General features: G+C 38.6%; 1 protein-coding gene across 2 annotated transcripts in view; it reads right to left on the bottom strand.

The window, feature by feature from the left end:
* Positions 1–22,454, bottom strand: part of EPHA3 (EPH receptor A3) — a 211,175-nt gene that overhangs the window by 4,179 nt on the left and 184,542 nt on the right. For both annotated transcript variants that reach the window (XM_015878647.1, XM_015878656.2), the window contains exons 13-16: positions 21,337–21,546; positions 14,904–15,053; positions 12,738–12,931; positions 1,322–1,477 (exon numbers count right to left, since the gene is read on the bottom strand). In XM_015878647.1, the coding sequence (XP_015734133.1) occupies positions 1,322–1,477; positions 12,738–12,931; positions 14,904–15,053; positions 21,337–21,546 (710 nt within the window). The remainder of the gene's footprint in view (positions 1–1,321; positions 1,478–12,737; positions 12,932–14,903; positions 15,054–21,336; positions 21,547–22,454) is intronic.

Here is a 22,454-nt window from a genome sequence, read left to right as displayed (position 1 = left end):
TTTGCTTACCTGCAAGAATGGACAATGAAGTAGTGTTTGCCAGTGGTGTACGCACAGGGGGCTACTTCTGGGCCAGCTGCAATCTTAAGCCCCTCTACCATCCCCCTATCAACATGATTATTCTTCCTGACCAGTCGATATTTTTACTTTATGTGCCAAGCCTTCTGAACAGTTGTATCGTCCTTAGAATAAGCACCATGTCTAAGCTTCCCATGTCTACTGCTGTTATCACTCCTTATTTCTTGAGGCAGTTCATTCTCTTTGTTCATTGTGCAATATAGAAGCAGTTTAATGCTTGCCAAGGGCTCATTAAACAATTGCTCACAGGAAACTGGGCATTCCTGGAGGATTTCTGCACTGTCCCCAAAGGGTAATTGTCATAAAAACCCATTATCAGCCTTTTTATAGTTGCAATAATGCACTAATTAATGGCATTGATGTGTTTAATTATCAGCCCTGCAGCTGTTGGCTACTTCTTCTTAACTGGTCTTGTATCCAGTGAGCCCAATGGGGAGTCAAGATATTCTTGTACAGTAAGTTCATAATTGTACTTGATACCTTTTCAGGTGCAAAGTGAACACCACCATATTCCTCCTTGTCACACTACATTTTAATGTATGAACTTACAAGTTTTAAACTTTCAAGCTTAGAATGATTAATTGTCAGAATAGAAGGCAAGAGGGAGTTTTCCCACTAAAAAATTATTTATAATGGCCTGGATTGAAAAGGACATTAAAGTTCATCTAGTTTTGACCCTCCTCCTATGTGCTGGGTTGCCAGCCTCCAGACCAGGCTGCTCAGAGCCACATCCAGCCTGGCCTTGAATGCCTCCAGGGATGGGGCAGCCACAACCTTCTTGGGCAACCTGTTCCAGTGTGTCACCACCCTCTGTGTGAAAAACTTCCTCCTAAAATCTAACCCAAACCTCCCCTGTCTTAGTTCAAAACCGTTCCCCTTGTCCTATCACTATCAACCCATGTAACCATTATTAGCATGTAGGAGAAAAACAGCTATATTAGTACTTGGTCTTTGGCACGTGGGTTGATGGAATATGGGATGGTGCTGCCATACCTGAAGAAATTGAAATTTCCTCAGCATTAGTGAGAAAGACTTATGAAACAGGTTTCCTTCATGTATATTGCAACTACTACAGTAATCTACATTTTCCATTAAACATTATTTTAGGAAAAAAGAAAAAAAAGAAAAAGAAAAGGAAGCTGAGTATTAAAATGCTACCCTTATGCTAAAACATGAACATCCAGCTCTAACCAGTAATTAAGGGCTGTGTTTATTTCAACTTACTGTGTTTATTTCAACTTACTCGGTGGAGATCTTGGCTATTGTATCACAGGAGCTGTACTCCACACCGGTGAAAATGCCTTTGCACTGTCCTGTTCGAAAACCATTGAGCCAATCACCTGCTGTGCGGAAGGCTGAAATGTCAATGTTACTTTGGTCCAGGAGAAGATTTGATGGCCTGAAATGAAGAAGAATATGGTGAAAGTTGTGGATCAGACGTGAATACAACTTCATTTTTGTATCTAAACTTATCATTTGCATCACTAGGAGCTCCCAGGCTACATGCATGTTTTTGCTCATCTGTAGAATTCATCTGCCACTGAGGCCACATGTATTCACACTGACATCTTTGACTGACACTGTGCAGTCCCCTTGCTTAAGAGCTCCAGCTTCTCACGCCCTGGTTTAAAATCACTGATGCATCACAAATTCACGGAGGAGTACAATATTATCCTGCAATTTAATGTGTTTAAGTATTAGCAAAGACAAGCCTAATTTAGATTATATTTATGTGATTCACCCAGTCACAAACAATATACTGGTCACTACAATGATGCACACTCTAAACTTCAAGTTCAGCATTTTGGCAGAAGTTACACATATTAAATGTTCATAGTATTACAGCCATCCAACAACTCCTAGGTGGTGCTAAAAAGGTAGAAGCATATAAAATAAGACACTAGTGGCATACAAATGGTATCAAGTCTAAGTGGTAAGTGAATTGTGAGACAAATGCAACCACAAGAGACTTTTATTTTGCAGTCTGTGCTCATCTTAAAGCCAAAACTTGCATAAGAATATCATATAAATAATCTGGAAGTGAGAACTGAATAATCTCCTGCCTTTGAAATGAGTTTTGTGCTCATGAAGGATGCTGAACTGAACTGATTTGCTTCCACGTTCATTACTTAGAAAACAACTAAATAATCCATCAGAAACAAAATCAAATCAAGGAATCAAATACAAAACTCATCTCCATGTTTCCTTGCCCACTTAAGCCATTTCCAGTAGGTACCATTCTACCTAGAAGCTACTGAGATGAAATCATCCTTCTGAAAATGAAACTAAGATGAAATATATATAACTTTTTCAACAAGGAAGAATTACGGTAGCTGAATCTGAAAGTCGGATATTGCGTATGATGCAAGAATTGCTCCTAAATTGATCCAGACTTTTTTTTTCCTTTTCTGTCTGGTAAGAGGATTCCTGTTTCCACACTCTTGAGAGCATCCAAAAACTTCTTTGAAGGTACTGAGGTTTAAAACAATTTCCAGCCCAGCAGCTATGCCCAGCTAGCTGTATGAACCATTTGTTGCAACCCACGGATAAACAAATGCATTTCCAAGCAGAGGATTTGTACACTCTGAAAAAAGCCTTCCAGGAAGGCAGCTTGTATGATAAACCCAGCTCTTGTCCTCAGCCATCAATCAGTCCTCACAGACCTTCTCTCTTCCTCGTGGTGCAGGAAGCCCCTGAAAAACAATTTCTACAAGATACCTCACTAATTCAAATTACACTTCTCTTTCAGTCCTTAATTAGGACAATAGTGGCTTACTCAACTAGTGAGATGTTAGAATAACCAACTCTATTTCACAATTTTTCCTCCACTGAAAAGGATATGCCTATATGCCACGCATCCTTTTAGTCCCCATTCAGAAAAGCATGTAAACCTTTTTAAGATAAGTATCTTAAGGGTGTCTGCCTCAGGCATAAGCATGCTTTTGGCTGTGATCTCAGGATACCACCCACCTATCACCAATATTTCCCACTAAACCATGTTCCTCAGTACAACATTTCTTGAACACCTCCAGGGCCAGTGACTCCACCCTCTTGTTGGCAGCCCATTCCAGTGCCTGACCACTCACTCAGAGAAGAAAAAAGCAGTGCAGATTTGCAGTACAGCAGTAATTGGAATTGGCTACATATAAAACAGCACCTTTATTCTTGACACTATGCCAATCCTTATCAATCTGCTGATTTCCTTCAAGACCAGGAAATGATTTTAATATATTCTTCCATTCTGGGATGTGAGAAACACACCTGAAGAGTTTATCAGGTCCTTGAAAATCATAATTGCAAATCACAACTTTCATATGCTTCTGCAGATTGAGTACCAGTCTTCAATAGGACTCAGGGCAGGGATGGAGCTGCTTGAGCACTTTTGCCCACTCTTTTGTTTGGATCCAAGTCAGGACATGCTCTGCTGCCTCTGGAAGGGACTTTGGAGGTGCCACTGACTGCAGATGCAGATTTCAGTCCCACTGGAAAGAGGTATGGTGACAGAAGACACCAGATGCCTGCTCCGGTTGAAACAGACTCCAGCTTAAGGCCCAGGTGGGAAAATGAAGCCCAATATATTTTTATCCAGTAGCTGTACAGCCTGAATCTCCTCAACTACTGTTTGTCCCACAAAGAGCCAATACTTTTTATTTATAGTTTTCTGAGTATAGTGTCTGGTATCCCAGGACATTTATTAAGAGTATTTATGAAGTGTACTTAATGATGAAACATAGAGATTTTTTTCCAGCCTAGTACATCTTTTCAATTTAAATCTATTAAAATAAAGTCCGACTCAAGAATCACCAATGAAAAGAAAACAAAAGCATAAACAAGCTGAGATAGAACAGTTCTCTAGGATTAGAAATTAGAGTGGCCTGGAAGAGCTTTTATGTTTATTACTTGGATCAAAGTATTATCAGGGCAAAAAATATGACCTAATTTTAACGTAAGTGACCTCAGAATAACCAGCACTGTAAAGTATCATTTTTCTCCTTGTAGGATTCCAAACCAAAATTAGTTTCTTTCCTCCTCAGAGAGGACATCTGGACAGTTTATCAATGAACTGGAATTTGTCTCACAGCAAAGAGTCTGTGATGTCTCCTTGACTGTACCGAGGGAAAGCTGGGCTTTCAGAGCATCTGCACTCATTGACGTTTTTTCCCCCCTGACCCAGCCCCTAGACAGTAGGTCTGAACATGAAATTTATGGGCTGGGTGATGTGCGCCATGAGCTCACACTTTACCAGACAAATTAGATGGGTTGCAATCCATGCAGCTGTAAACGACGTCCTGCAGGGTTCCACCTGATCTTTTACAGCTTTTCATAAATCAGTACCTACTAGCTTCAGAAGAGAGTCATTAAAAAGAAATCATGGAAATTACATGTTTGCTCAGGGGAAGTGAAATAGAACATTTCCCTCTGTCTTGTTTTGTAATTCCTCCCTCTTTGAAGAAAAAAAAAAAAAAAAAAGATAAAAAATATCTTTTTCTTTCACCAGCCATGATACCCCACTGCATTATCTTTCAACAGAACAAGATAGGAAGACTTTCTATCCTGTCCATCTTGACTGTCTGCCTGTCTGTAGAGCTGTATTTACTGATGTGGTATCCCTGACAAAAGTAAGTCAGACTTAGGTTAGAGAGAAAAATCTAACAGTGAGATGCTAGTTACAAAATGCCCTGATCCTGAAAACATTCACTGGATGTGCCCATTATGTAAACAGTTGGAATTAACCTTTAAGCCACCCGCAGAAGCAAGGGGAGCTACAATTTCTTATCATTAGCACAGGTTTTTGTCACAACACAGGGAAATGTTTGTTGCACCATGTAACAACGAGAAAACTGCAGAAAACATTAGAACCCTCCTGATACAGCATGATCACCTTGTCTCTGGTTGGATGTTGTCTGGTGAGAAAAGAATGCTTGAAAATATCAGGAACCAAGATAAATAAAAATCAAATGACCAATGACTTCTTCTGCACAAAGGGTGGCATTCTGCAAATGCAGAGTGCAGATCTGCACACAGGATCCTAGACTTTCTCTTGCAGTTGCCTAGCTCTTCCTGTTCCTTCCTCCAAACACCGTGATCAATCTATAGTTTTTAAATCTGGACTTCTTCTTCCACAGTCTGATTCACTTAAAGTGGGAAGTATGTAGAAAAAAAAAAAGTAATATCCCGTGTCAAGCAAACTTTTGTTAATTATAAACTGGTTTTGTAAAGTGAAATTGCTCCCTGGGAGGGAATCAGGCCTGATCTGAACACAAATGCCATGTGCTTTATAATTATGGTAAGCTGAAATGCAGAATTCTGGTCTAACAAAGACATTCCAATATTTCAATAACAACAGCAAAAATAACCACCAAAAATGAACAGCTAGCACACAAAGCAGACTGTAGTTTTATCTTCCACAACAAACAAAATTGTAGGTATACCAGGGTGACAACAAAAGACTAGTAAATAAATGACATGTTGAGGAGAAATAGAGACCTTGTATTTACTTGGTTGTCCTTGAACCTTAAAGAAAAGAATCTTTGGAGTTCAGACCTACCACGCCATGCCTATTTTTGAAGTACTCTTAGCAAATTTGCAACTTAGACCCTAAAATAATTTGCTTTACCCAGGGAGCTTCACATCATGTTTGCACAGTCTGACAGTAAGCAGGTTGTGATTCCTTTCTGAAGTCAGAGGAGAGGTGGAGAAATAAAGAGGGGTAATACAAATAATCATCGAGGAAAAGAATGCTGGTCGGTTAGCCTGCTGGCTTGTAGCAAAATGATGCATCTCTCTACATGTCACACAGGAATTATTTTTTTGTTCCACGTTGTCCACTGGCAAAAAAAGCTGCCACAGCTTCCTCTAGGATAAGAAGGACATGAAATTTCAGCTGCCCCAGATGTCAGCCCTCCAATCTCTCATGCTCCTTTGTCTGCCCCCCAGAAAAATGATTTTAAGGAGCTTCCATCTTTTCAGCATCTGGTGAGGGTAATAAATCTGAAGGCTGTATGTACTAGTGTTCCCCATTTCACCTTTTCCCCACCAAAATCAGTGAAGACAGTGAAGGCAAAAGCACCAGTGTATTGCTGAGATCTCTTTCTCGTAATACAGCCTAAGCTGTGCTTTTAAGCAGGAGAAGTAATATCTCATGGCCATTTCCTGGTATTCATACAGGACCCTTAAAAACAGCCAGTCATTATTGTTCGGACAGTCTATGGGCTCTTTAATAGACAGAGAGAAAAATGCCTTAGAGGGCTTTTAAAATGCTTTTCTGGCTCTTTATATCTACCATTTGCTTTTGCCCTTGTATCTCCCATTTGGCTGCAGTGTGAATTTTGACAGACATCCTCTACAGTACTCGTCGGGTCAAGCCGTGGCTTCGTGTGGTTTCTTTCTCCAGCACTTCTAGTGCAGCGTTGCCATAAACACAAATGAAAGCTTCATGTTGTAAACCTACTGCATCAAGATGAGAACCACAGAGCAAAATCCCACAGAAGCACAACCAACAGCAAATGTTCAAAATGCAACCCCATGTTTATCCCTCCACATTTAAATTCTAACTACATAACTCAGTCTGATGTGAACTTGTGTCTGAGTTTCATCAACGTTGTCAGGTTAGAAGTGCGAAAGTGCAAATAGATGTTTTTCTGTATATGTTAACAGCGAGCCCTCACAATTTGTAATTCTGAAGGAACAGTGGTTCATTCATGTCTACCTCAGGCATGATATTAATGACTATGGGGAAAAAAAAGGTCAAGTGAAAATAGTTTCCCTGTCTCTAGCATGCTAATTCACCAAAGTTCCTAAAAGTGTCCTCAGTTTAATGCCTGAATTCTGCACACGACCCAAATTACGATTAGACATCAGCAAGTACTATTTACCAGAATCTGTTGTTTTTCTGTATGATTTGTGGAGTTTCTCCCATCCATAAATTCTGTGTTTGCTGTTTAACAGACACTTGAAAGAGAGCTAGCACACTGGGGTTACACTGCTTGGATTCTTTTAGAGCAGACAGTCTCCTTTTTAGGTCACAGCCTATATTGCTGCTGTTTTTTGAGTGGAGCTAAAAATTCACATGTGGGCTGAATGCTGTTATGCAGCATTTGGCCAGACCCTGTTGGTTACACCTGGAGAAGCACAGAGGCTAAACCCTCTCTGAAATGCTCCAAGCAAAACCGTCAGCTTCTTCCTTCAGACTGAACTTTCCTAAAGGGAAGAAGCAAGCAGCCAGTATTGCAGCAGGTCAGCGATAACATTTCAAGCATCTGAAACCATCTGACCTGAATGGCAAAAAAGGGTCCTTACAAACAAAAAGTTCAGCCAATGCAAATTGAGTAAATTTTTGTTTCGACCTGTTTGCTGCTCCAACTGAGTTTGATTTCCACAAAGAACAGGTCAAGCTAGCACAGTAGAGACTTTCCAAAGAATCATCAGATTTTAAGAGGAACCAAGTTTTGTGAAAAACAAACTTCAAGTTTTTAACTGCAAATGATGGCTCTCGTTGACCGAGAGCAAACATTATGCTTTGCCTCAGCAAAACACCACAATGAGGGCCAACAAAGCCAATCTTGCAATCAACTACTGACAAATAAAAAGTAGGCCAAAACATACCCAAGGAAGTTACTCCAGTTAATAAATCAAGCAAGACCTCAAATTCAAGAAAATCAGAGTAGGGCTGTAAACAACTTGTTAACACATGAAAATATAGATAAGGAATTATTCGTACACATTTTCCAACACTTTTGGGTTTTCATGAGGAAGACCAGCTGACCCCTTACATTTCCTGGACTACATTAAAAGAATTTCAACTATTCTTTTTCTGAAAATAACAAGCTTTCTTGTATTTTTCTTTTTAGCCTGAGATATAACAATACTAGGAGAACTCATATTTTAAATACAGAACATGTATGTGTACCATACATGAAACTAAATCTACCCACTAGGCTGAAGTGCAGACAGAAATAGTGCATTTATTGTTGGTTGTTTATTACTATTTTTTTCTTTTTTCAAGCAGTTATAGAGCAGTATAAATTACTGAAAAATATAAGCTTTGCTTATAGATGAAAACTTCCCCTCATCACAGAATTGAAACCTGGAAATTAAAGTAGGATGTGAAGTCTGTATAGTAGTATAGGATATATAGTAGTATACCTCTATGCCCCTGAGCAACGGCTAGTTTCTCCCTGTTCTTGGTCAGGGCAATGCAGTTCTGGGGCCAAGGCTCTACACATGTAAGAATGTACACATTTCCAGAGCCCCCAATTATATTTTAAAGGCTTACAAACACAAAGAATAATTTTTAGTTGTGTATTATTATTTTAAAGCAAGAATAACTGGACCAAACTTAGTACCTATAGATTGAGATCTGTATTGTAGAAATTTTAAGTTTGAAATAAGGACAAATATAATTTAAACATAATTTTATTTTATATTATTTTATTTTATTTTACTTTTATAGTGGTGTTATTTCTTTAAAAGTCTGCTTTCCTAGTTATATTTTAGACTCAGCTTTCCACATTTTGATAGTCTTTAATAAGCTGCAAACTAAAGGCAGACTTCTGCACATATTGTAATATGTAACATTTAGTATGGTATCTGGAGCATGCTAGAGGATTAATGTATTTGGATTTACAAAATAAAACTTTGCTTCAGAAGATTCCATGTGCAAGAACAAAGATTCAGACTTTGAATCCTTTGAAAGTCTCTTAAACCCAAAGACTGACTGGAAGTTAGTGAGCTTGGCTGATGCCACAAGCAGGGCTTGGGAGGCAGAGAATCTGCAAAGTTCAAGAGAGTCGGCTTTACGTCCTGTCTCTGCTGATAACATTAAATGGCTTTACTGAAGCTTGATGGCTCTGCTGAACAATCTCAGTCTTTTTCATTTAAGTAACACTTTTTTTCTTCAAAGATCTAGGGCAAATTTGCTGATTAATCCTCTGGTGCAGAAGGTACTTTAAATTTTCTGATAGGCAGGAATAGAACCTGGAATAGTGACTGCACCACAGATGTGAGGGTACACGGCACCACGTTTACTGCTGCAACTAGAAGAAGGCTGCCACAGTACAAGGGCTGCCTTAACCCTGTATTGGAACCCTTGCACCTAAATGCCACACAGTCTTCCAACAGCATAATTCACTTTGGGGCACAAAAATTCTTTAAATGTATTTCTAATTAAATATCACATTTTAAATACCTTCTTCAAATGGTTGTGTAAGCTTCACATACAGTTACAATGCAACCCTTCAGCCAGTATATATATGTATAAATATAGGAGAAATTATGTTCTTCCTGAAACAAACCAGCTAAAATAAGTGGAAAAAAAAATGAAATAAAGACACAAAAAAGCAGCATATACAAAATATTTTCAGATGTGTGACTCTTTGGTTATGATTTTTCTTCACAAATAAATAAGAATTGTATCCCTAGTATATCATAGCTTTACTAACTGGTTAGCAGGTGAGTGAAGTGATTCTGTCTCTCTTATTCAAGTTAGAAAACTTTCCATCTGCTTTGTATCTGCATGAAGTGTTCACAAATGTGAAGTAATACACAGCGGACTGAAAAGAAATAATAAGCTCAAGAAGAAAAATAGTAAAACTGATCAAAACTGGAAGAACTATGAACTCACTTCCACCCTAAAGGTATCCAAACAACCTAAAGACTCTGCTATAAAAATGAACATAATGCTTAGAAAACAAGAAAGAACAGCAAGACATAAATCAAATACAAATTTCATGTGGTCATGCCTTAGGAAACTGCATGACTTGTCCAGCTCTGTGTGTATCACATTCTGCTTCTATGGCCCTTTACAGAGCTGGATAACTCAAGGCAGCCTGAGGGCCACAAAACACCGATGCATCCAGTGCAGGCTTTGTTTAAAAGAACTCAAGGTGGCCACCTAATTAAAAGGACAAGAAAGCAATCAGCCATAGTCAGTACTTTGCAAGGAATAGGAAAGGAATTTTTGAGTCAATTAGAGATAAACCATAACGTGAGGAAAGGTATCATGAAACATTTGCTACGCTGAGATTATAAAAAGCTTTTGTTGAAGCAAGATTCACAAGCACGTAGTGAGGTCTGCAAAGAGACGATCAATAAGGATAAGAACTTCTCCCCAGGTACCAAGAAATTATTAGATGCCATGGAGTGGCCAGAAGGGATAAAAAACTGAAAGGGAATACAGAAGTGAAGGCTTTGACTCCTCTGCTGTATTCCTATGAGATATTACTATAAAATGTGCTGGGGATAGAACCTTGGCATCGGACACAGAGCTAAGCACATCCTTCAGGTGCAGTCAGTTAAAAGCAGCATACCAGAGGGCAGGGATATCCTGTGCACCTCCAGAAATGTGCTTTCTAATAGGATACAACATCACTGTAACTGTTTTAAGCACTGACTTGAAAATATGCAAGAAGAGACTGGCTTTGCATCTGCAGCAGATATCATCAGGTTAAACAATTTTCCTGACCAAATACATTTTGAACACTTAAGAACATATGTTGCGCATAAAGCTCTACCATTCTACCAGTAGCAGAATAGACATGGGTAGAAGAGGGACCTCCATAATTTAGATTAATTGCTTACTGCGGGTGTGGAGAGAGGTGCAGTAGGAGTACTACAGCCTCAAATAACAACCAAGAACAGCCGTTTGCACTGATATAATCCCCCGGGCCCCAAGAACTAGTTCACCTTATGTGTCCCTTGCAGTCAGGCTTCTCTGTGCCTGGCTTCTGGCAGTGACATGAGATTGACATGAATCACAGGCTGACAGAGTGAAATGGAGAGATTATGAATCACATGTACCCTGAATGGCCACAAGCAGCTTCCCAGAGGTAAGGGGCTTGGGCTGGCCCAGGGCCTGAAGGAGGGTCCCACCACAGCATCTGTCACTAGCAAGTGAGGTGCTGCAGAGGAGAAGAGGGGCTCAGAATCTTGGAAAAGCAAGAATGCAGTGCTCCAGCACAGTTCTCAGACTGAAAGTGGGCTTTACTGGAGGGTATCAGCTATTACTTGCTCTGAACTGGTAGCTGGAAATGACAGTTAAAACTGTATTCCGTTCTGCTGTGGTTCATCTGCCTCACTGGGAGGACAGTAAATAGGGAACATTTTGCTTTTGTTTGAAATGCAAAATACACAGGCATCACTTTCTACAATCAAAACCCCAAACCAAAATATAACAGTCATGATGCCATGCTCTTCTAACCCAGCAGACCACTTTAGTTCATCTGTAAAAAAAAACAGATGTTTGCATCAACAATTTATCAAGTGGGGTTGCAGGATGTTTACAATAAATCTGCTTCACAGAGAAAACAATGCTTTAAAAAGCTCCTTTTTTTCTTCCCTAACCAGTCAGGTAACAGAAATAACCACTCTGGTAAGCATGCTGATTTAATGTGCATTAGACGGTTACCAATTAAATTATGAAATGTAATTACTGTGCAAGAAGACTTCTCTCAAGTATTTCTAATAGCAAAACCCATTACCAAGTCTTTCTTCTTCCTCTCATCTCTGCTTTCTTTCTGATGCCTTGGGAGTGACAGCAGACAGTGACCAGGACAGCCAGCCACAAACAACATCAGATACATGAAAAAGAAAGCGAGGTCCACACAGCTTGCCTTGTGGTCCACAGCACCAGTGCAGCCCTCCTAGCTGCACTGCCTTATCTCTGCTTCCTTCTGTGCTTTCCTGCTAGACTGAAGTGAGAAGCGGGCTGTGCCAGAAGCAAAGGTTTGGGAGGAGTGATTTCTCATCTTCATTTGTAAAGCTCGCCTCATGGCAGAATCTGTTCTCCTGCCATTGAAGACCTGGGTCTGAAGGAGCAGAGAATCAGCACGGATTTCTCCCTGACTGCTTTGTGGATGGAGAATTATTCATAAGCATTTGTGCAAAAAATAATTTACATCTCTTCAGATCACATAAGCAAAAATATGACATTTTGCACATTATATAAACCAATTCACTTGAAGTCTACTAAACCAGAGTGTCAACACACTGTTCACTTTCTCTCAATAATTATTATTTCATCATAGAGATGTTCCAGAATGTGTTGAATAACCAGGATTTAAATGAATGTTTATAATGCAATTAGGAACACTGCATGGGTTGGAAATAATTCATAGCTAAGGCATATATCAAACAGCGAATATAAGTGCATCTTTAAGACTGTGAGTCCTACTGAAAGCAAAAGAGGTTATTGATATGATTAAAGCAACTTGTCAGTGCAGAGTATGAGTGTATGGTGTGTGTTTGGATCCAATTCTGAAAGATACTTAGGAACATGGCTAGCTGTGACCTATGAAGTACTCACCATTTAAAGCAACATCCAAAGTTAGAAGAGAAAAAAGGAATATTACATGTTGACCAAATCTTTCATCTCTGTCTCTCTCGCAAATCTCTGTACAGTCCTACTGTGGGTTTCATAACCATATTGTACTAGCTTTGCAAAACTTGAATCATAGTGCATCGTTAATGAAAACAGCAGCAATGATAATGTTAAATAGTTCTCCCAAATGGACAGACAGAAAGCTCTCTGTCCTCTTTAAGATTGCAAATATCTATGGTTAGAAAATGAAGATGTGGGTTAATAAATGAAACAAATTCTAGTAATGGAAGAAAAAGAAATTAAAGACATTTATTCATGTGCAAAGTAGGATCTAATATGTCACCTTGCTGCCGCATTGGTGATTATTTTCAGGCTGCTGGGATTACGGATCAGCTTATCCAGGATGCTGACAATTTCGTCAAACTTGGGCCTGCTGTTGCGGTCTTTCTGCCAGCAGTCCAGCATCAGCTGATACAAGGCAGCTGGGCAGTCCATAGGAGGTGGCAAACGATACCCTTCATCAACAGCCTTAATTACCTGCACAAGGATAAAAGTTTTTGAGAACTTGAAGGCACTTGCATCAACTTGTTTTTATCAGTTCTGTTAACAACATTAACATGGACTTTCAATGTTTAAACAATTGTGTTTATTCACTAATTGTCTTGCAGCGCAATGCTCATGGTTTATCTGCAAAGTAAACCAGGCTGTAAATTAGGCATGCAGGAAGGGCTGTGGGAGAGTTAAGATACAGTATATGACTTTGAGGAAGGTGAGAGTCTAAAAAGGACCTCCAAAACTCACACTGAACTAAATGCATAAATAAAAGCTACAGTTATTAAGCTGCCTGCTTAAGTATGCCAAAATGCAAAAGGTCTTGAATGTCATTTGTCTGACCATCATTACAAGCAGGTTTGTCCCATACTCTCCAGTGGATGCTGCGTGCAGCAGAAGACCAACCAACCTTCTCACAGGAGACTGTACTGGTAGGCAGAAGATCATGTTGAGAAATGAGTCTGTAATTGATCTCACAGAGACAGAAAATACCTTAAAAACTCACCACAAGGTAATTCAATGCTTCCTGCTATGAATTGTATCCCCAGTTCTTTTATCAGCTGTCTAGATACAAGGCCAATGAACTCAAAACCACCATGTGATAAAACAAAATTTAGCCCAATATTTACACTTTCTAATATAAACTTCTCAAAATGTATAATACCTATTGATCAGTCCTACTGTATACTCTGCATCATAAGTCAAAAAACCAACACATTGTAAGTAGAAAACAATAAAGGAAAATTTTGTTATCCTCTCAGTGGCTTTTATTTATTTATTTATTTATTTATTTTCTCGATCCGTTAATAAAAAAAAAACAACAGGAAAAATCTGGGTTAGAGCATGGATAATAAAGTCCATAATTAAAGCAGCCAATACAAAGAAATAGGCTTATATTTCTGTTCCTCGTTTTAGTGTTAACAGTTATTACAGAAAAGCATCCCACTAGTACATCAGCTTATGAAACAATATTAATTAAACTCCACCAAAAATTGAAAAGCCTTCATGACTAATTAAAAGATATACATAGCTTGCTGCTGACTTGTATTCCATGGGTACTAATTTGAAAGGAAAACTTTTCTTCTGTTTAGTATTTGTTCTTGTTTAATATAAGGTAGCATTAGCAAGGCATGTCTCCAAATGTTACTGACATTTTTTTAATCTAGCACTAAAAATATCATCCCTTTGGAAAATCTATGTGCATTAGTGACTGTACATCAGAAGATTTGGTTCATATCCAGCATGGAATAAAACTAGTATTCTTATGGCAACAACAAAAAATCACCAAAAAAAATAGATACAACAAAAATCTTACTTGGGAAATATTATGCTTCTTAAGAAATACTGGGAGAAATACATTCATCGTTTGGATTAGAGACTTGGATAGTTTACTAATGCTGCAAAGAGGCCTGCATTTGAAGTCTTCTAATAAAATCACTCTACTACTCTACTTTATCCTTTAATTACTTCCAGAAATATGTTGGTTTCACTAAACATTTAGTAGAAATACTGTATTTCTAGTTCTCACAAGCTTCAAGAGCAACTTGTTCTGTGTATTTGACATTTACTGAAGGCTTCTATGCAGTATTATAGAAGTGGAACCAAAGGACATAAAAAGAAATACAGGAGAGTTTTCTAACAATAAGCTAAGGAATGTAAAAGGCAATGACACCACTGCTGTGAAACTGTTTGAATCACCCTACAGAAAATCACCAGAGTAATAAAATTCTCTGGTATGCTCCCTTGGAAGTCCAAAATACCTTGCTAAAAATACATAAGCTTTTTCAATAAGCTCATTAGAACTTAATTTTTGGCCCAAGAAATGGAGAAATTTTCTTTTCTACATCTTCCTCAATGTCAGTGTCAAAAACTCAGAGCCACCTGGTTTCATTATGCTTCGCTTACTTTCACAGTCTGATCCTATTTGAGAACACAGTTCAGATAACAGTGTACTTACATCCTGGTTGGACATCTCCCAGTACGGCCTCTCTCCATAAGACATTACTTCCCACATTACGATTCCATAACTCCACACATCACTGGCTGATGTGAACTTCCGGTATGCAATGGCTTCTGGCGATGTCCATCGGATGGGTATCTTACCCCCCTAAGTAAAAGTAGACAAGAACAAGAAAAAAATGTCTGTAATACAATGAATAGAATTTCATATAATTGATTACTTTAAATGAATCTCTGAGATTACCATTTTATCAGTGCAGAATGGTCTGGATTTGGCTTCCAATGTGACATTTCATGTGAACTTCCCTTTAGTAATGAAATCTGCAGAAAAGACCCCATGTTTTCTAGGAGAATTAAGAAAATAAAGGGGCCCCAGAGTTGCTGAGTTCCACTAACCCACGCCTCCAACTGCAGAAGGCACTACACACAAATTACCTTCTCTAAGCCAGAAGACAGTCACAGATAAAGATTTGGGTGGGGTTGTTTGTGTGGGAAGGAGAGAGCAAAAATATCTGGGCAAGTGGTTTTAAACATTCTTTTACAGTCACAAGAGAAGCAAGCCATCTTTAAATGATTTAAACATGAAAAGAATTAAAGCTATTGTTATAATCAATATTGTAATTCTGGGAACCGCTTTCTCTGATTATGGCCACCATTTGGTGCCAAAGGTCAGATTAGTAAAATGCACACAAGAAGCCTCAGGCTGAGTTTCTGCAATATGAAAATTAGAGAGAAGAGCCAGTTTCCAATAGTGCCAGCTATGTCAGAGGATTTTCAGACTCTGATTTGTGGATCACGGGTGAGAAAAGAAATTCATAAGTGACAGAAGTGCAAAATTTCCTACTTAAGGTATGTTTGGTTTGAATATATTGGAATACAAGAAACTGTAACAGTTCCAAGATATTTCCAGTTTGAGGGATGTACAACATATCCAGGGATATTTTCTTAAGAATTCACCCTAGGCTATAACTATTTAACACACCTCTGAAACCTCCATTATACTACGGTATGCTCATGCACCTAGCTTCACAATAACCTGTGTGGGGAGTTCAATTGTTACCACAAGTTACCAGCAAGTATTAAAGCATAAAAATAATGTATGATGTGCACCTGCACTGAAGGCAGGCATAAACTCATCAGCTTCAGTTTAACTACCTTGCTTAACAGTAGAAATGTGGACATTAAGTGTTCATTAGAAACCTAAATACAGCTCATTTTGGCACCTAAGTGTCTGCAATTTTTGCACAAATTAGCTAAATATAGGGAACACAGGTGCAGTTTAGTCAGCCTGCATTTCAGAACTCCAGAATGTCATCAGATATGTCTTAAAAGCTTGGCAAAGTTCAGAGATGGGATCTGATCTGGCATACGGCTCTGTATGGACCACATCCCATGTAACAGACTCCTTACCTTAACCAAAAAGCAAATCTTCATATCATACACAACCCTTACAATTAGGTAAAGACTGAATTTCCACATTACTTGTGGACCAGCAAGTAGGAAACAGTAATTACATATGGGTATTTCAAACCACTGTTTCATTACAGAAGCCTGGCTGGAGATCCTGTTGTCTCTCTGGTTCAGACTTCAAAATCCATAATAAAATGTGCTTTAGTCAAGAAAAGTACATGCTATTTTCTATTCAATATATGTTATTCTTAATTCCCAGTACTACTGTATGACAGTACTGAGAGCATAAAAATGATTTTATTTTTCTCATACTCTATTGAGAAACAATACTGTGCATTTTACAAACGTCCTGAATCCCTCACTGAGTCCAAGGCACAGCTAAGAAATGAATAAAGCTCTCCCATACCATGGTACTTTAACAACAAAGCCATTTGCCCTTTACGATTTGGAGATGATAACAATCTCCGTTTCACTTTTTCAGCTTTTTTTCCGATGTGTACTAGTAGACAGCTTTGTTTTCTTCTCCTCCCACATCTCACACAATAAGGAACACGAACACTACGGAGAAAGTCAACCTGATCTAGTCAGTGGCAACCCTGCCCATGGCAGAATGCTTGGAAGTAGATGATCATTAAGATCCATTCCAACCCAAGCCATCCTATGATTCTATGATCCTAAGCTTATAGGAATTAAATGTCACCACCACAAACAGAAACAGCTTCCAAGGCAAGTGTCTCCCACTCATCCCACAGACTCAGAAATCAGTCTGCAAATCTGAGCAGACTTGGAGCGCAGAAGAAAGGCTGCACAAGCAGTAGGCCATACAGGAGAACAATACTGGTGCTTGGTTGGAGAGGAACAGTGATGCTCTTTTTCTTATGCTGGCATAATGGCTGGTTGTGCAAACCATCAAAACATCACTTTGGAGTACTTAGAATTCTACTCTCAAAATTTGAATTTCCATCAGTGGTTTCAAGCTCACTTTTTCATTTTTTTGTTAAAATGTGGAATGGAACTTTCCTTGATGATTCTTAGAGAAATAGCTGTCAGATAAAAAAAAATGCATTTGAGGCTAGAACATGAATGTGTTTGTAGTTAGAATGTGGTAACTTCGAGTAGAAAGAAAGCCTTAGTATTAGAGATGGCCAGAGTTTGTTATTGCAGATTCAAAGCCCTGGTAGCCCAGGTCAGAGTAACACTCAGGATTTGAAATGGAGCTTTGATTCCTACAGAATCTGGCTGTTCATTCTAATTCATCTCAAGGTTCCCACTTTATTTCTCACAAGCCTGGTGCAAGTCAGCTATTTCCAGGACTTCGTACTCCTTCCAGCATTGTGATTGATCACTTGTACAGGATGACTGTCACAGGCCGCTCAGCTGCAGGCCTGGGGTGAGCAGAATCAAGAAAAAATGGTTCTAACAGAAAAATTAGAATAACATTGCAGGAAAACCTGAAGGTAAAAGCCTGGAATTAATTCATTACCTTAGGACTTGGATTAATTCATCAACACCTTATTGAGGCATAGCACAATGGTCTCATGTGTGTGAGATGAGCCTAGTTTACACTAATAAACACACCTTAAAATTACACAACCCTTCTGCTTCAGCCTTTAATATTTTATCTTGAATCTATATCCTTCTCAGGTGGTAAGTGATAACAGAGTGCCACTTCTGTCCTATACACCTATACAAGATAATTTGTCATGTCTTCTTCTTTTTTTTTTTCTTTCTTTCTTTTTCTTTTTTTGACAGATTCTTCGCAGGACTAAGTCTGTATTGCTGTGTTTTTGTATACCAAGGAAATGCAGGAAAAATATCTCAAGAAGTAACTGCAACAATGTGCAGTGAAAGAACTGTTCTCAGCAGAGAGAACAAGGAGTGGTGCCTCACTATGCCCACCCTACTCTGACTCAGTTTTATGAGATCACATTATCAGGACACTTTCCACCAAAGCACAATGCTTTTAGAGTGCTGCAGATTCAAGGAGAAGTGAGTTATGCATGCAAATATAGGAACTGGATACACTGAAATGCCATGAACACCACTGATGTGCCCAAGGATGAACTTAAACAGTCTATACTCATCTACTGATTACCCAAATATTAAACACCTGAGAGACATAATTACAGTCCTTCTACATGTGTGATAGTTTAAATTTAATTTCAGTTCATACTGTTCCACCTACTTGTCATTCAGACATCTAAAAATAATACGAATAGAAAAGATCAATTTGACAATGGAAACGTTAATAGAGCCTTGGCCTTTCAATTAAAATTGAATAGGTACGGAGAACATAGATAATTACAGTACATCCCCTCCAGCACATTTAGTGGGTTTGCTGCAGATGCTGGCTTCTGTTTCTGTAAGCAGGCAGACCTCAGGCTACTGAGTGCCTTCTGTGGTATGAAAGCAGTGACAGTAACTCAGGAGCTAAAACAAGATCCTGTTAGGTAGCAAAGTTTTCTTATAAATCCCAGTTCTCACAGAGCAGTCTCACAGAGAACTTGGGGCAGTAGTCAGGAGCGTGTAAGCATCACCAGGAGGTATGATGGGAACAGTATGGGTCTTATATACAGTGAAGCTGTGTATCCACTGGGTGGGAATGCACTCTGTGGAATGCTTTCACACTCATGGCCCTCAGTTATTTTAGCTGGGGCCCAAACATGCAAATGCCCAGTCTGGATCTGTGTACAAAATTCACTTCAAAGGAAACTTGAGCAAGAGAGACAAACAGCGAATACCCTTATCCTCTCAGAATCAGTATGTGGCTGAGTTATATTCAGTAACTTTTTTTGAAGGAAATTCAATTGTTCTAGGATGTATTTGAAGGTTTTAATTATCTGAACATCTCCCTGCAGCAGTTTGTAAACATACCATAAATGCCAGATGGAGTTTACAGAACACAAATGAATATACTTTGCAAAACAGTTCCTTTCCATCGTGTTTCATTATCTAAATGTAAATAGGAAGTTAGACTTAGAAAATAGGTGGCAGAAGGAGAAGAAAAGAATTTCAGTGTTGCACTTGGCCACAGGAAATTTAGATGCAATACTGATGCTGAGAATCCTGGTTCATCCTAGCCCACCTGGGGATACAAGCCATTTATGTGTACTCCATTCACAGCAAAATCCACCTCAGTTATAAAGCTCTATGATATGCAGCATGCTGTGGATCTGTTTTTTCTTCTGCCTTTACAAATTTTTCATATAAGATAACTAGGACTTAAAAGTGTCTTCAGGTCTTAATGTAAGTACCCCAAATGTCCTTATTATATTATACTAAACTATCTATTTGCATGGCCAGGTGAATTTTGGAACATGAGAGCTTACCTTTGAAGCCTGTCAAAAGCATGTGTCATGAGGTTAAGTTTTGCTAGAGATGGGAGGAATCCTCACCCATGGAGATATTAACAGACAGGGCATGTGTGAGAAACAAGAGAGATATCCTATGCATTGTGCAGGGATTTGCTGTATCAGCTTTTGAGTATCACATTTAAATAGCCAGGAGGAGAACAGCAAGAATTATTAGGTTTGGAAAAACTGTTTAGAAAAGAAAAGAATGGAGGCATATGTGTGAAAAGCAAAGAAACTTCAGTGTATGTGAGTGGCTGCTTTCAAGAGGAGACAGATAATCTGCCACTGGGCAGTGGTGGAAGGACACAAGTTAACTGCATCAGCTTGCAAGCATACATACTAGGGGAGGACATTTGACAAGGCAACAGATCTCTGTGATGGAGCTATAGGTGATTTTCTCTTAAGGAACTCTTCCATTATATTAATATTTAACTATGAATGTTGCTCCTATACTGAACATGAAAACTGCTTTCTCCTATTAGTGTCTCTTTCTATTAACTGTGAGAGAGATCTCTGCAGACAGTTCCTAAAGCAGTATACATTGCACACTTCTACAAACATGCAACAGCTTGTCAGAAGTCAGAGAGAGCACAGAAGGCTCAAGTAAAGAAGAATATCTTTACATATAATAAATTATGAAGGTATGATTGACAAATTTACACACACACAAACACACACATATATATATATTATATGCATATATGTATGAATGTATGTATAAGAAAACACGTATGAGATCTTTGTTTTTCAAGTAAACTGCTGCAATAATTGCTTGTTGCTGTCAGTGATCAAGAATGAAGGAAACCCTAGAAAACCCACATCAAGATTCTGCTGATACATTCTACTCCAATTTGTTCTGTACATTTTGAAGACAAAATGGCTGCTAGGCTTCATTATAAATTTTACTTGAGTATGGTACCCAACCCAACCCAGCTCTCTATCAGACAAAACTATCTCAGATGGAACAGAACAGTTAGACGTTAGTCTAACTGACATTATTATGTCTCTAACAAAGAGTACCACTCTGTGTATGTGATATAAGAAGAAAGCACAGGATATTTTAAAGAACACTTATTTTTTCTTTTACTCAGGTATTTGCTCAGTTAAAGGTACAGCAGCAAGTATGAGTGATGTACCTTTTACACAACAGTAATCTAAGCATGTTCCAATCAAGACATAAATAGCATTATACCGTAAGGTATAAAAACATAAAAAGATTTTTTTTATTTGAGTGTTTTTGTGTGCGTGTTTGTTTTTGTTGTTGTTGTTGTTGTTGTTTGTCTGTCTTTTTAAAAAACTATCTAAGTGTCGAATAACCAGTGTGACAAAACCTTCATGCATCAAGTCTTATATCACTGTGTACCAAACTACCTTAGGCCCTAGTTGTGGTATTCATTCCTTGATGTAAACAGCAAAAAGAAACCATGAATTTTTGCACACTGCAAGGAAATTAATCTACCAACAGAGTGTTTTCTTGCCTTTTGTCTTTCCTGAGACTGAAATAAAAACAAAGCTGTAATGAGTTTATGTTTTTTTGAACACCTACAGCCAAGGAAGACCAGAGAGCCTCTGCAGTAAAGAGTATAAGCCTCAGGGGCTTCCTCAGCTTTCAGGTCAACTTTATCACAACAAACAGTGAAATTTAAAAGGATAAATACAGAAACTCACCCTTGTTGTGTAAGCAGCTTCTGGGTCATCTTCCAATACACGAGAAAGACCAAAATCTGAGACTTTGCACACCAAGTTACTATTGATGAGTATATTACGAGCAGCTAGATCTCGGTGGACATAACCCATATCTGACAAATATTTCATGCCAGATGCGATCCCACGAAGCATGCCTACCAGCTGAATGACTGTGAACTGGGCATCATGTTTCTGGAAAACATTTGAAATGTCATTTCAGCGATTGTTTGTGCTCCTCCACATACAAGATTTTTGATTAAGATTCTGGAAATTCCTTAAGCAAAGAGCTCATTAGTCAGAGATCAAAAGTTAAATGCCACACATGGCTCTACTTTGATCTGTAGAAAATAATCTCCCCATCAGCTGAGAGAAAAGGGACAGATTTTCCATTCAGATAAAAATTCAGTTTCCCTCTTCTTGTTCTCATCAGATTTTTAATTTCCTCTATGGGCCCTGTATAAAAGTGGCAAATAAATCTAAGTCATGCGTGCCCCTGAGTCTGGAGTGTCAGGACATTAGAGAAACAGATGTCTAGCTTCACTGAAAGGGAACTGGTAGTGAAAATCCCTGCCTTACCCAATAGACTAATGAGTTTTCTATTATGTATGGATGTTTTTTGTTGTTGTTGTTTGGTTGTTGGTTTTTTTTTTTTAGCTGCAATAAATCCTGTCCTGATTCAGTGGATTTCGAATGCCTCCCAAATTAGAACTCATTTCTCAAAATTTTCCTCAACTTTACAAACACAAAACCACTTAAGCACACTGTAGCCTAGAAACTAATAGTTGTATAGATTTCTAATTGTCTACTTCTAGGCATGTGTTTTAAATCTCTTAGCTCTTACTAATGCTATTTGTTAACACTGAGCTTTGATATTGACATACAGATATGTAGACAACAGGATAACAGTATGTCCTACAACAGCTCGCAAATGAATCCCTCAGTGCCATAAATGTATCATCATAGGCAACTCTCCAGCTCTTCCTGCTGCATCTTCCAGAACTTTATTAAATACACTGGAGTTGGCTCTGCCAAGTGTGGTGAGCTCACACAAATTAGTCTGCAAGACTGACTGTAGTCATTTCATTTCTGATTAGTATACT

The sequence above is a fragment of the Coturnix japonica genome, chromosome 1 (assembly GCF_001577835.2).
Source record: "Coturnix japonica isolate 7356 chromosome 1, Coturnix japonica 2.1, whole genome shotgun sequence".
In the NCBI taxonomy this organism is placed as follows: domain Eukaryota; kingdom Metazoa; phylum Chordata; class Aves; order Galliformes; family Phasianidae; genus Coturnix; species Coturnix japonica.
Note: the sequence above shows the minus strand (reverse complement) of the source record. Positions and strands in the feature narration are given on the sequence as shown.